This window comes from Citrus clementina, unplaced genomic scaffold, assembly GCF_000493195.1.
Source record: "Citrus clementina cultivar Clemenules unplaced genomic scaffold, Citrus_clementina_v1.0 scaffold_3, whole genome shotgun sequence".
Classification (NCBI taxonomy): Eukaryota; Viridiplantae; Streptophyta; class Magnoliopsida; order Sapindales; family Rutaceae; genus Citrus; species Citrus x clementina.
In genome coordinates this window covers 41055059-41069701 of record NW_006262339.1, presented here as the reverse complement: position 1 = coordinate 41069701, position 14643 = coordinate 41055059, and the positions used below count along the sequence as shown (strand labels likewise).

General features: G+C 34.1%; 2 protein-coding genes across 2 annotated transcripts; both read right to left on the bottom strand.

Annotated features, from left to right (window-relative positions):
* Positions 1 to 2005: 2005 nt before the first annotated feature.
* LOC112099985 lies at positions 2006 to 2632 on the bottom strand. Its single transcript, XM_024187536.1, has one exon. The coding sequence runs from the start codon at positions 2630 to 2632 to the stop codon at positions 2006 to 2008; it is 627 nt and encodes a 208-aa protein (XP_024043304.1).
* Positions 2633 to 9296: 6664 nt separating this feature from the next.
* LOC112099984 lies at positions 9297 to 9923 on the bottom strand. The gene has a single exon (XM_024187535.1). The coding sequence runs from the start codon at positions 9921 to 9923 to the stop codon at positions 9297 to 9299; it is 627 nt and encodes a 208-aa protein (XP_024043303.1).
* Positions 9924 to 14643: the final 4720 nt, after the last annotated feature.

The window sequence follows — 14643 nt, the reverse complement described above, 5'->3', positions numbered from 1 at the left end:
TAAAATGTATAACATAATAAAAAAAAATTAAAATCTCAAAAATTATAAAAAAGGATATTATCATTTTACTATGAAAGTTTTACTGACATATCATGTCAGTACCAAGGTTTGCCGAAAAGTGCATTTTACTACCAAAGTTTTGCACTGTTATCAATTCACTACTATTCCGTTAACAACGTTAAAAATTTGCTGATGTCATAAGAGCATCAAAGACATTTCCCGTTGTAAGAGTAAAATTGTCTGTTAATTTGATAGATAAATTATCATTTTACTATCAAGTTTTTAGGGGAATTATCATTTTACTACCGAATTTTTAGGGGAATTATCATTTTACTACCAAACTCTTGGGAGGTAAAATCGACTTTTAACTCAATTTCCGTTAAACATTAACTTTTTCTTAACGGAATAGTAGTGAATTGATAACGGCGCAAAACTTTTGTAGTAAAATATACTTTTCGGCAAATTTTGGTACTGACATGATATGTTAATAAAACTTTGGTAGTAAAATGATAATTTCCCTTAAAAAAAAAAGGGAGTTTTTTTTAATCTATTCTTCTTTCTTCTTCATCTTTTTCGTTCCCTTGTTCGTCTTCTTCTTTATTTCTTTTTTTTTTCTCCTCTTTTATAAATCGTGTTTTTCTCCGTTAACCCCAACCAAAAACCATCCAAAATCTTTCCTCCAAACACAAGGTTTTTGTTGCGATTGGGGATGCTGTTTGCTCAGATGTGCTTGCTGGAGTCGGATGAATCAAATGGTGGGTTGGATTGATAGCAGTGATGGCTGGCTTGGCGACAGTGAACTGTTGTGAACATTGAATCCATTGTTAGAACAAATTAAAGAGGTTGATAAAATGCTATTTAGAGATTTGAATAGAAATTGGAATTGCGAGAATGAAATAGATAATTTTATTGTTTGGACTCTTAGAAGAAATCGAGCATTAAAGAAAAAAAATTTCTGTTTTGATTAAAATATTAAAAATAAAAAAACTGATAACATTTTAAATTTTTAGTTTTAAAAAAATGTAATTCAATTATTCAATTTCTTTTTCTTTTTTCTTTTATTCTTCGTCTCGTGCTCTTCTTCTTCATCATTTTTTTTAATTGTTTGTCTTCTTTTGTCCTTTTCGTCTTCTTTTCTTGTTGCTTCTTTCTTCTTCTATTCTTGCTTCCGCTTCTTACTTCTTCTGTACTGCGACTCTCAGCAGCAACCATTCAAAAGTTCAAATGATTTTCTATATAGTAAAAATTAAGTGAAAAATAATCAATTTGAAAATAATAAGCTATTTGGGTGTAAAGTGACATTTATTAAAGTATTTAGGTGTATTCTTTAATTTATTAAAATATTTGGGTATGAATGAAAGAAAAAATAGAGGTTTGACTTTTAATATTTAGTTAACCATAAAAAAAAATGTACATCCTTTTGATCGTTAAAATTAACAGAGACAAAACAGATTTTGGGGGTGATTGAAGTTTTCATATTTTAATAAGATAAATTGAGGTATGTCAATTTAATAAGGGGTACGAATAGGGGTAAAGGGAAAGTATAAAGAGTAATATAAAAAGGGGTAACTAATATTATTAATCATGAATAATAGCTCTCAAATTCGAGTCTCGGTACATAGAAACGGCATACAAAGGCTTATAAACAACAATAAGGATCAAGAGCGCGAAAATCCAGTGAATTGAGAAAAAAATTGAAGGTTATGAGAGAACAGCAGGACCAATCGGTTGAGTCTATACGATTTGTCTCACTTGTGTTTTAAGCTTTCAAATACCACATCGCAAATAACTTGATATGTGCAATTAACACCTTTTATTTTTGAATATTTACGAGGCTGAAGGATAAGCACGTTTGACCATGTAATTTTCGGTAAGTTCAAGAACTGTTAAAAAAATGAAAATAAAAGTAAAAATTAGATCAATTCCAGAAACAAAAAACAGAGAAAACAAAAACAAACAATATTTTTATTATCTAAATGTAATCTTGATCTTGAAACTCGGTGGGTTATTCTTGTGCGTCCACCACGCGATCAGAAGCAGCCCGTTCCCGGAGAGGAAGGACTGATAAGTCCCTGGGATTAGGTGACAATTCCACCAAAGCGACTTGATGGGCGAAGCCATTGAGAGGAGGCTCGCTATCGAAAACCGGGTACAGATCTCGAATGGCTTTAAAAAGTTGATCTCTGGAATTAAAAAGGGTGATTTTGGCAAATTGCTCCCAACAATCTGGGGGCATGCAATCCTGGGAAATTTGAAGCTGATGACCGGGATCTTCCATTCTGAGAGCATCATGGAAGTTGCCATGGCATCGCAAAATGTGCATCAACGAGGAGACCGGACCTAGTTTCAGAAAGTTTCGTGGTTCTGTTACAGGGTGATTTAATTCCACTCCATTCAGTCCAACTGGAAACCGCTCCTGGATTGTGATGTATCGACGGAGGACATTCTCCAGTATGGAGAGTGCTGATGAACATGTTTGTGCCTCGGCATGTGCGACCCCGATAGTCAACCTGGGTTCCACAGGTCCTAAGATGTCCCTACTCCTAAGTATGTTCAAGATCCTGGTGTTCAAGGCTTCATCAAATCGCAGTTCGATTGCGTAGGTGGCCGTGGTTTCGGTTTCTGATGGCATCTTGTTTTTGTACTTTCGGGAGAACTCTGAATAGTTGTGATCTCTGTGGTGGCTGTGTGAAGGGTTGAAAATGTCCGTGATTCGTTTGATCGTTTTATATATAATAAACGCTTAAGCTTTATCCTAAATCTAAACGGATTCCAAAATTCCGTTTTGGGTAAATGGGACTAACCCCATATGGGTAGGATTTACCGAATCCGTCTAGATTTAGGGTTCTGAAAAACCCAGAACAGGAAATTATCAAAATAAAACCTTTCAACCCCATCCTTGCTCCTTAAGAATGATATTTTTGCTCACAAACTCACTCATAAACTCCCGTGCGGGTTTGGAAAAGAGAGAAACGTATGGTATCCAGTATCCACTCACCGACACAATTTTTTTAATTTTAAAAATTAAAACATGACAATATAGATATTTGTTAATTAATTGAATAATATATTTTTACGCTTTAGCACTGCTGTAGCAAGCAGCAACGCTTGATCAAAATGAATTTTTTTTTCTTTTTTTAATGAAAATCTGAAAATATATTAAACTAAAAAGACTAGAGTTACGAAAGCATCATATATAAAATAAGCTAAGTTATAAAACGATACTTAGCTTCTTTTGTCATTCTAAATTTGGGCATTAGTTTGCACATTCCTCCATAGAAACCAAATACAGACTATCAAGAAATCAACGTAGCTATATATATAAATGTTTCAGTTCAGAATCCTAAATTTATTAAAGTCCGAAAAAACTATTAAGTTGTTTGGTTTAATAGTAGAATGACATAATGCTATTACTCAATAGCTTTCCTAGACTTTAAAAAAAGTCCAAGATCTTGAATCAAATCATGACTCTATATATATATATATATATATATATATATAATAAGCAAAATTCTTTAAACCAAACACAATATTACATTTTAGCAAATACACATCAAGAGTAACGACAGGAAGTTTATTACAATAAACGACTAGTTGAATTTTGATCTCATTGAAGTTCAAAGAGGATGACGAAACATTAGACACAATTTTCAGATATCTCTGTTAATATTTGATGAGCAAATAATAATCTATCTATGAGACACCGTTTTATTTTCTTTTCAAGACAACTCAACACCTCTAGTTCATTTATGAAATATTGCAAATTAATCCTTTAATACTGTTGATTCTGAAATGATTGAATCCAAAATGAGAAAAAAATAAGGGAAAAAAGCGATTACGTAAGTAAGCTAGTAAATGGTACTTGAATTGATGAACATGATTTTAAGCAATTAAGCTATTTTAAGTTAACATCATTAAATCATTGACTAATAATTTGAATTTTAATATTTATTATTAAATTGTATAAGATTAATGACTAATAATTTGAATTTTAAAAAAAATTTAAGTAAAAAGTAGAACAAATTATACTCTATATTGTGTCTCGATTCCTAGGGAAACACACAAGAATCCACCAAGCTACAAGATAAAGATTAAATCACAGATTTTATTTTTAAAAAAAAAATTCTCCCTTCTACTTTGCCCATAATATTTTTTTTTATGGCATAACTTTCCACTTCAAGAGAAGAGTGATATTCCAAAGAATTAAAATAAAGAACTGTTGAATTGAAAATCAGAAGTTTTTAGTGAGAGTATTCTGATTCCCATAGTCAAACCCCCAAGTCATGCCAGTAAGACATATTTCTTTGAGACAGATTATATCATAAGGCATAAGAGTGGATATAAAATGGCTGTAAGAAATAGTTAACTATCACTTACATTGCTACCAATAGAATTGCTCCAAGAACGAAAGAAAGCTGGTAACAAGCCATGGTCACATACTTTAAAAGAACATCAATTCAGGGCATCTAACAACACTGAATGAAGAATAATAGTTGGAAATAGTGGCTGCACCTTCACAATTTTGAATATGTCTGAACCCCTAGAACCACTCCCACTTTTGGCCATTCTCCCACTTGCTTTTCCATTTTCTCTCCTGCCACCCATTTTCTGCTATGAGAAATTATCTTGCAGCTTCACAAAATTATCCTCTCTAAACAGCTCTTTCTTATCAACAACAAGATACAACCCACTCCCACCCACTGGGAAAGCATAGCGCTGTAAAAGTGTTGGTCGAAAATCTGTCTACACCACATGACAAGGCTGTTTGTGGAAATGAAAAATCCACTCAGCAAACTGGATTGCATTGGACATTGTCGCAGAAAGAAAAACCATCTTAATAGCGGGCGGTAAAAGTATTATACTCTCCTCCCAAACAACCCCTCTTTCTCTATCTTTCATGTAATGAATTTCATCAAAAATACCCCAAGCAACTTCCTTCAAGACCTCCGACCCTCAATAAAGCTTCCTCGTAGAATTTCTGTTGTCATCACCAAACAACTAGCATTGGGTGAGAGAGTAACATCACCAGTCATCAATCCAACATCTTTAAACTCTTTATGTAACTCCCTGTACTTCTGGTTACTCAAAGCATTCAAAGGTGAAGTGTATATAACCCTCTGCTTATCTCTAAAAGCCATTGCTATCGCATTCTCGGCAACGGCAGTTTTACCTGCCAATGTATGAGTTCAGACAAGAACCGATTCATTTCTCTCCAAGCATGCAACCGACACTCGCTGAAATGGGTCGAGCTCAAAACTGTAGGTTTTTGCCATCTCACCATTATAAACCGGATTAGCAAGTGTCCCATGAGTCTTTTCATCTTTAGTCAATGCATAGCCGCTGGGTACTGCAACCTCATGTACACTTGAGCGTGTCGGATTTCGTTGGTTCTTGGTCGATTCTTCCTTAGGGGTTCCCCTGACATGTGAATCTTCTTCAGGTGTTTTCCTTTTCCCTGTCGTCTTTGATTCTTCCATTTCAAGTGTTTAATCCTCTATCATTCCCAACCTCAATCAGGTTTAGGTTACTTCAACACAGCCTTCAAAAGTATGACTTCCCCTCCTTTCAGCTAAAACACTGCTAGTATACACAATAAAAATAAGAAACAAAAGTCAGCTCTCAATAGCCACATCATTATCAATACTAATTTTGTTAAAATAATATTTTAAAACAAAAATTACTCATGTTGATGCCCAAATCTGAACAAGTTGGTTAGTGACTCAAATCACTGCATCAGCATTAAATTTGTTTGGTGGGAAGATGCTTGTTGATCTCCAAGAATATTCTTTGACTATGAGCAGAATATTTACAAGCAGATAATCTTGAAACTGATGATCAACAAGTATATGAAATTACAGAGAATAATTAGAGGTGCCAAAAAATTTTCCAGCATCAAGTCAGTTATCGGGTTTACAAGAAAAACAAAATATGTCATTTCTAGTTTTTATAAATAAATAATCTTAAGTAAAATGTAATCAAAAGAATAAAATAAAAATTAAAAAAGAAAGTTCAACATCTCTCTGGTATGATTTTCTTTGGGTTTTAAAGTTCAACCTCTCTCTGGTATGATTTTCTTTGGGTTTTTATAAACACCCCACACCCACGACCTTAGATTGTGGCAATTAATGAATTAAATTCATGCCCTATTTTTTAAAGGTGATTTGTGGCGGTTATTTTAATGAGTCCTTCTTCTTGGTGACTCGGTCCAATGCCTCCTCAAACTCGTTTGCTTGAGGTCACAAGAATTTCCACTTGGTCAAGATAACTTGCTTAAGGTCCTAAGAATTACCACCTAGTCGAGGTGGTCAGCTCATGGTTACCAAAATTACCTCCTAGTCGAGGTGGTCTACTCATGGTCTCAAGATTACCACCTGATCGAGGTGGTCTGCTCATGCTTATTGAAGTTACCACCTAGTCGAGATGGTCTGATCATGGTCTCAAGATTAACACCTAGTCGAGGTGGTCTACTCAAGATCACCAGAATTACCTTCTTTTATCCTATCAACCATTTCCTCACTTTTTATTCGAGGAGATCATGGTTACCCTATTTTATTCCCAAAACATCTCATTTTAATTTTAATAACACAAACACTTTCAACAGCCAACAGTCTTAGTCAATAGCTAATTACTATTAAATAAAGTATTAACAGTCAATTAACATTAATAAAATGTTATAAAACACTAAATAATAGTGAAAAACAGCCGGTGGAGACCTGACTCAGCAGTGTGCAAGCGTGCGATTCTCTTAAATGTTTCGGCGAGGCTCCGGTAAGCCAAGCGACGAGATTCTGGCAGAAAGGCTACAGCTAGAATTGAGAAAGGTAACTAGTTGGGGTTTCTTTGTTGCAATGCGCGAATTCCAAAAATCCCTAATTCCAGAAGTCCCTTTTTTTAATAAAAAATTATTATTATTCTGACAATAGTTTTATTAGGCTATCGAGCATCTGCGGTTGGGTTAATTGGTTAAATGGATAATCTTGTTAATGGGCCCTAAATAGCAACCGCCACTTCTTAATTAATTCAATGTATTTTTAAAAGAGTAATCCTTATTATTATTATTTTTACTCTCGTTTGCACTGTTATTGTTTTTTCCCTTTTTAACTTTTGGAGTAACCCACTTTGCTCCTTTAATGAACCAAACTCAATATTTATGATATCATGATCAATAATTTTGCAAGTCAAATTCAAGAATGGAGGAAGCACAAAAAAGAAAAGAAAATTAAAAGCAAGAAAAACAAGAAAAAAATTAAGTCAAAAATGAATTTTCATACTTTTATTTTTCAGCTTTTATGATGATGATGAGTTTCAAGAGGTGAGAAATAATAGATACAAGTAATAAGGTGGTTTTCTTTTTTTAATCTATTCATCACACTTCAAATTCATCCAATCAATAATAATAAAATTCATCACTTATTTATAAAATTAAATAAAGCCCAACAACAAAAACTCATTATATTCTACAAGTGGTGATGGATTGATGATGATGAAAATAAGTGGTGGAAATGATGGTGATGCTTGAGCGAGAGAGTTGATGAGAGGGCAGAAAATAAAAATAAAAATATTAATGATCCTTACTGAAAATTAGGGATAATTTTGAAAATTAGATTTATTTAATTGAGGAGAGAATGATGCTAAGATATACAGATGAAGTTAATTATTACATGTCACAACTAATAATAGAGAGTTGTGATATTTAGTGTAACACTTTTCCCACCCCGTATGATATCCTTAAAACCCCATTTTTTGAATCATAATTTTATTATTTGAGTAAATTATATAAAAGGACAAATATGAAGTCAATTAATCTAAAATTTATTTAGAACGTTTCTTTAAATCATATCCTTTCTTTAAATCATGTAATGGTGATTATAGTAGGTTTAATTAAAAATTTAAGGTAACTTTTTACCCTTATCATATAATTTTAATTAAGGGAATAACCATATATTTAAGAGTAAAGTTCTGTAGAGTTTTAAAGGGTTAGCTCGGATAACCTCTTCAATTTAACTTGTCGACCAAATTTTCAATTATTTCAATTGCATACGGAATATTCGACCCATGTTGAAAAAGGTGGTTAAAAAATCGAAAATTTTTATTTGACCCGTTTGGTTGAAACTTTGTATCAATTTATAAAATTTAGAATAATTCAGAAAATAAATAGGTTAAGTGAAATTGACGGCTGCTGAAACAAATAAATAAGAATACCCCTTTCATTGTAAATATAGGATAATATAGAAACTATAAACAAGGCTGTTTGGGAGATCAAGATTTGGTCAAGACGAGTGGAAGTTCTGTCATCTGGTCGCAAGTATCAAGCGCGACCAGCTCATCTCGAGCAAACTAGCACAGCTCGAGCAGATCAAGAGCTGGTCGCGTGAGTTTATAGGCGGATGTCAGGAGTCCCTTTATTGATCTGTGACGGCCAGACGCCTTAAATCTTAACTAGGTGTTACAACGATTAACTAATAATTACATAAACGGGCAAATTAATATGCTCACTTAAACTTAAATGATGCAATCAATGAATTTAATTAGATAACGACCATAATGATTGACCCCTGGATTCGTCCATAAAAACAGGTAAAAGAGTTGGAAAAAGGGGTTGGATTTTTTTTAGCTAGAATGAACTTCTCGATATAAAAAAATCAACTAAGATCACTGACTTGATCGTCGGAGGGTTATCGCCGGGAAATCCGGCGCCCCTGACCATCTTCTTATTGTTTCAGGCTATTGGAAGCATCGAGGCAGCCCAATACTGGTAAAATCTAGAGGGGTGCATTTTCAAGTAAAAGGAAGGTTTGACCGTTGACAAGACAATCTGGTCGTCATCATCCGTTCTGATCAAATTTCAGCATCAACAAGGGCTCACTAGTATTATTAATCATGAATAATAGCTCTCGAATTCAAGTCTCGGTAAATGCAAACGGCATACAGAGGCTTATAAACATTAATGAGGATCAAGAGCACGGAACTGCATTGAAGGTCATGAGAGAACAGCGGGACCAATCGGTTTGAGTCTATACGATTTGTCTCACTTGTGTTTTAAGCTTTCAAATACTACCTCGCAAATAACCAATATGGTAAATAACTTGATATGTGCAATTAACACCTTTTATTTTTAAATATTTACGAGGCTGAAGGATAAGCACATTTAACCACGTAATTTTCGGTAAGTTCAAGAACTGTAAAAAAATGAAAATAAAAGTAAAAATTAGATCAATTCCAGAAACAAAAAACAGAGAAAACAAAGACAATATTTCTATTATCTAAATGTAATCTCGATCTTGAGACTCGGTGGGTTATTCTTGTGCGTCCACCAAACGATCAGAAGCAGCCCGTTCCCGGAGAGGAAGGACTGATAAGTCCCTGGGATTAGGTGACAATTCCACCAAAGCGACTTGATGGGCGAAGCCATTGAGAGGAGGCTCGCTATCGAAAACCGGGCACAGATCTCGAATGGCTTTAAAAAGTTGATCTCTGGAATTAAAAAGGGTGATTTTGGCAAATTGCTCCCAACGATCTGGGGGCATGCAATCCTGGGAAATTTGAAGCTGATGATCGGGATCTTCCATTCTGAGAGCATCATGGAAGTTGCCATGGCATCGCAAAATGTGCATCAACGAGGAGACCGGACCTAGTTTCAGAAAGTTTCGTGGTTCTGTTACCGGGTGATTTAATTCCACTCCATTCAGTCCAACTGGAAACCGCTCCTGGATTGTGATGTATCGACGGAGGACATTCTCCAGTATGGAGAGTGCTGATGAACATGTTTGTGCCTCGGCATGTGCGACCCCGATAGTCAACCTGGGTTCCACAGGTCCTAAGATGTCCTTACTCCTAAGTATGTTCGAGATCCTGGTGTTCAAGGCTTCATCAAATCGCAAGTCGATCGCGTAGGTGGTCGTGGTTTCGGTTTCTGATGGCATCTTGTTTTTGCACTTTCGGGAGAACTCTGAATAGTTGTGATCTCTGTGGTGGTTGTGTGAATGGTTGAAAATGTCCGTGATTCGTTTAATCGTTTTATATATAATGAACGCTTAAGCATTATCCTAAATCTAAACGGATTCGAAAATTCCGTTTTGGTGAAATGGGACTAACCCCATCTGGGTAGGATTTACCGAATCCGTCTAGATTTAAGGTTCTGAAAAATCCAGGAGCAGGAAATTCTCAAAATAGAACCTTTCAACACCATCCTTATTCCTTAAGAATGATATTTTTGCTCACAAACTCACTCATAAAATCTCCCGTGAGGGTTTGGAAAAGAGAGAAACGTATGGTATCCAGTATCCACTAACCGACAATTTTTTTAATTTTAAAAATTAAAACATGACAATATAGATAGTTGTTAATTAATTGAATAATATATTTTTACGCTTTAGCACTGCTGTAGCGACGCTTGATCAAAATGAAAAATATGTTTTTTTGTTCTTTTTTTATGAAAATCTGAAAATATATTAAACTAAAAAGACAAGAGTTACGAAAGCATCATATATAAAAGAAGCTAAATTATAAAACAATTCTTGTAGTAGCCCAAGCATTCTCAAATAACTTTTCCTTCTCAGGAGATATGAGAGCGCCTAAAAATTATATTTTTAACCAAACTACAACTATTAATACATTTATTACAAATGCACCATGTAAGGCCAAAACTATGAGTGTGAAGACAAGATAGAGCAGCACTAAAGAATCTTTCTAACCAAACATATTACCACACCCTCTTTTAACTGCTTCCTTAATAGCCACGACTATACCAAATATTTCAGCGTAAAATGACGAATGACGAATGATAACCTAAAGATATTGCAAAGTACCCGTTAAAGGCCTTGTAAATTTGATGGTTGTCGAAGCCAACAAAAATAAATTCATACTCTAAATAAATTAATAAGAATCAAATTAAAATAATAAGAATGTAAATTAAAGTTGTAATTCAAATTGAAGAAAACTCTGGTTGAAGGAATTAACTCAGCTTGATTCGACTACTGATCATTGATTCAAATATAGATTATTATTACTTATGAATAGACCGGTTATAGCTATTGAGACCCTCTAATAGCCAATCTCTCCTTAACTAGTCGATAACCAAGGTACGACCGTTGGATATTTCCCTAATCAATAGACAACCCTAGATACGATCATAGGATTTAATCAATTGACAGCCTGAAAAATCAGAGAGACCCAAATCCTAATCAACACATATGATGATTCATTTAAATTAGATTGTTTATTCTCATAACACAACTCACTGCTATGTTATTTGTCACAAACATTAAAATCTTCATACGATGAATCATTTAATTGACAATAGATTAAGTTGATAATTAAATAGTGGCCAATTACCTAATTAACAAACATAATCATGAAATTAATTCAGATAATAAACAAATACCCAAAGAGTAATAAAACAATTAAAGCATAAGAAAGATCTCACAGTAGTGATGAATCAAAGCTTCATTAACCTTCAACCAGAAAAATAAGTTTAGTTCTTCATAGAGAGAAGAGAAAAATTAGATCTAGGGTTTCTTTCTTTTTCTCCAATCCCCTTTTTTTCACAATAGATTCCTCCCTTAAATACTCTCTCTCTCTTCTCCTCTAGAGTTCTATTTAAAATAAAATACTAATATCTGAAATATTAAATTCGTAATTACAAAAATAACCAAAACTACAAAACACGTTAAACTAAAAACTGCAGGTCCGCAGTTGACAGCACGCGCCCACGCCTTATCAACAAAGTTCTTCTGACGCTCATAATTTCTCGAAGAGAACAATCATCTTTAAACATCATCTTATAGCTCAATTTTATCACAAATCAATAAAATTGCACCTACAAAAGTAAAACACAAGTAAATCATTATTATTAAGTGCAAAACATCGATATTAAGGGAAGTAAACAATGCAAAACCAGTGCATAAATTGCACTCTAACAAATTCCCCCACACCAAGATGATGCTTGTCCTCAAGCATATAACTCAAGACTAATCTCAAATCTCCACTCAATTCTCATCTCAACCCATCCAAAAACAATTTTAAGCAAGTATACCTCAAGAAATTAAGTCGATCAATATTCGAGAGACAATGATTTTAAAGCATAGAATCTCATAAGATAGAATAAGAACATTCAACCACCAAGAAGATCCATTCAAAATTCAAGTGCAACAAGATTTAATAGCCCTCTCATTGACTTCACTCCATGCACTCAAAGTGTTTAGGGTGTCATTTATTCACTCAAATCAAATCAAAGAATGCTATTACCATAAGCTTGCTCATATATCACATCTCAATCCATAAAATATGAATAAAATGTAAAAATCTAAGGGTCTTAAAAGGGTTGTAATGGGGTTAAATAGGTTAAATGAAAAAGAAAGGTCTATGAAAGAAAAAGAGATCAAAATGAGAAGAATGAACTCATTGAATGAACTTATGATATCAAAATGCTTATTTCTACTCAAGTCACCAAGAATGTAAACTTTTTTTTTTCGATTTTTCTTTTTCTTTTTTTTTTGTTTTTTTTTCGAATCAAACAAAAGAAACGAACCTTGCACAATTTAATTCAAGCATAATGCTTGTTGATCTAATTGAGAAACTTTAATACAAGGTATAAAAAGCAACAAAATATATTCACACAATGAGTCCAAAAATCTCCTTAAATTGAGGCTAAAAAATAAGAAAAATGGTTAAATAGACGGAGAGAATTAGATGGGTAATGGTTAAGGCTCAAACAAAGGTAGCAAATAAAGGTCTTCGGGTAGAGAAAAAGAAAAATGCGAGAATAGAAAAATGGTAAATGGTTTGCCCTTATCATTTTAATGCATAAAATCCCGTAATGTGGGTTCAACATGCATAACAAAGCAAGTTCTAGAATAAACAAACTAGGATTGATATTCACATAACAAAAATAATTAGAGCAAAGTGGTTGCTCATAGGCTCAAATCCTCACAAAGTTGGTAAATTTACCATCAAATCATGTACACTCTTCAAATGAATCAATCATCAATAGTGGTGTAGAATGAGAAGAAGGTATGAGTGAGATATAAAAGGAAAGATAAAAAAGATAATAAGCGAGAAAGATGTATGTAGTAAAAAAAATGAAAGATAAAATGTGAGTGATGAAAGAGTATGATAGAAAAAAAATAGATGTAAATAATTTGAGATAGATGGGAAAAGAGTAGTAAGAGAGAAAGGAAAAGGAAATTAATAATATATGAAGCATACTAACTCCAAAATCATTTAAGGACGAGTAGAGTGAAAATAGATGAGTAGAGTGAAAATAATAATTCCAGACATCAATAATGCAAAAATCCCTCCCCCACACCAAGAACTTACATTGTCCCCAATGTAAGATAATCAAAGCTCACATAAAAATTAAAGAGTAAGGATAAAAGATTAAAGGCAAAAAAAACTTCCCTGAATTGTGAGCTTTGATCCACATAACGTCTATGGGCTTGGCGGAAATGGTGGGGTAAATCCCACACTCTCTAAGTATACGGCCAAATTCTGCTCCATCTTGTTCAGCTTGTGCTCCATTTTCTCTAACTGAATGCTCAAAGGTAGTGCAGATGTAGAAGGAATAGTTGGCGGGGCAGCAGTGTCGTCGTCAAACTCGTCATCAGAGGTAGCACCACTTCTAACATAAAGCTTCTTCGGAGGTTGAGTGGGTCCTGGTTCAGTAAACTGAAATCTCCCCTCCTTGAATTCGACCACACCTGTTCTTTCAAACACAGACATATCCAAAAATTTCTTTTTGCAAGCAGGATGCAAATCATTATTGTCAGGATCAAGCACACATAGGTTTATAGCTAATGTATGGACCAAGAAATAAAGTCATATACCGTTTAAGCACACTTTGAAATTGATCCGCTAACCAAAAACCTAAATTAGGCCTCACATCATTTAACATGCACCAGATAAAATAAAATTCAGTTTTAGAGAAAACTCCTGAGTGATCTTTCTTGCCTAAAAAATTATATGCTAAGAATCGATTCACACATTTCAAAACAGGATCACGTAAGAAAGAACTCTTTGATTTACTCGGGTCATAGGCATTGTGATCAACAGATAAATTACGCCAAAGACCATAAGGCTCAAAATTTTCGCTAAAGTCACAAGTTGTTCTTAAATATGCATCACTAGAAGAATAATCATCATCAATGAATCCTAAAGCTAGGTTAAAATCTGTGATAGAGTGTGAAAAATTCCGTCCCATTAACCTAAACTTTATGACATCCGGGGTATGCAAAGTAAAATCATTCGGCATATTAAATTGAAAAGTAGCATAAAACTCCCTAATCAACTCAACATAACCCAAACAATCAACATCAATAAACTTACGCAACCCAATATTATCTATCAAAGAATCAAAATTATCCTTAACATTCAATTTTTCAAGAGTCGGGTAATGAATATACTTAGCTGGAAGTATTTTGCACGTGGAAATATCTTTGTACCTTTCTTTCTCTTGTTGAGTCGCGAATGCGAGGCACCCTCCGAGATTGGATTCCGCAAGTAGCAAAACACTCATGCCTTTTCCATGTTTCGATCTTTGTCTCACAGCTTCGCGTGAATCTGAAATTGTGTTCCATGGAACCGTAGTGGGAGCGGAAATCTTAGATTTCTTTGCGACGGGTGTCTTTTTAGATGACTTGGAAGTAG

Excerpts from the sequence above, each read along its gene's own strand:
- LOC112099985 (XM_024187536.1), bottom strand. The coding sequence starts at position 2,632 with ATGCCATCAGAAACCGAAACCACGGCCACCTACGCAATCGAACTGCGA.
- LOC112099984 (XM_024187535.1), bottom strand. The coding sequence starts at position 9,923 with ATGCCATCAGAAACCGAAACCACGACCACCTACGCGATCGACTTGCGA.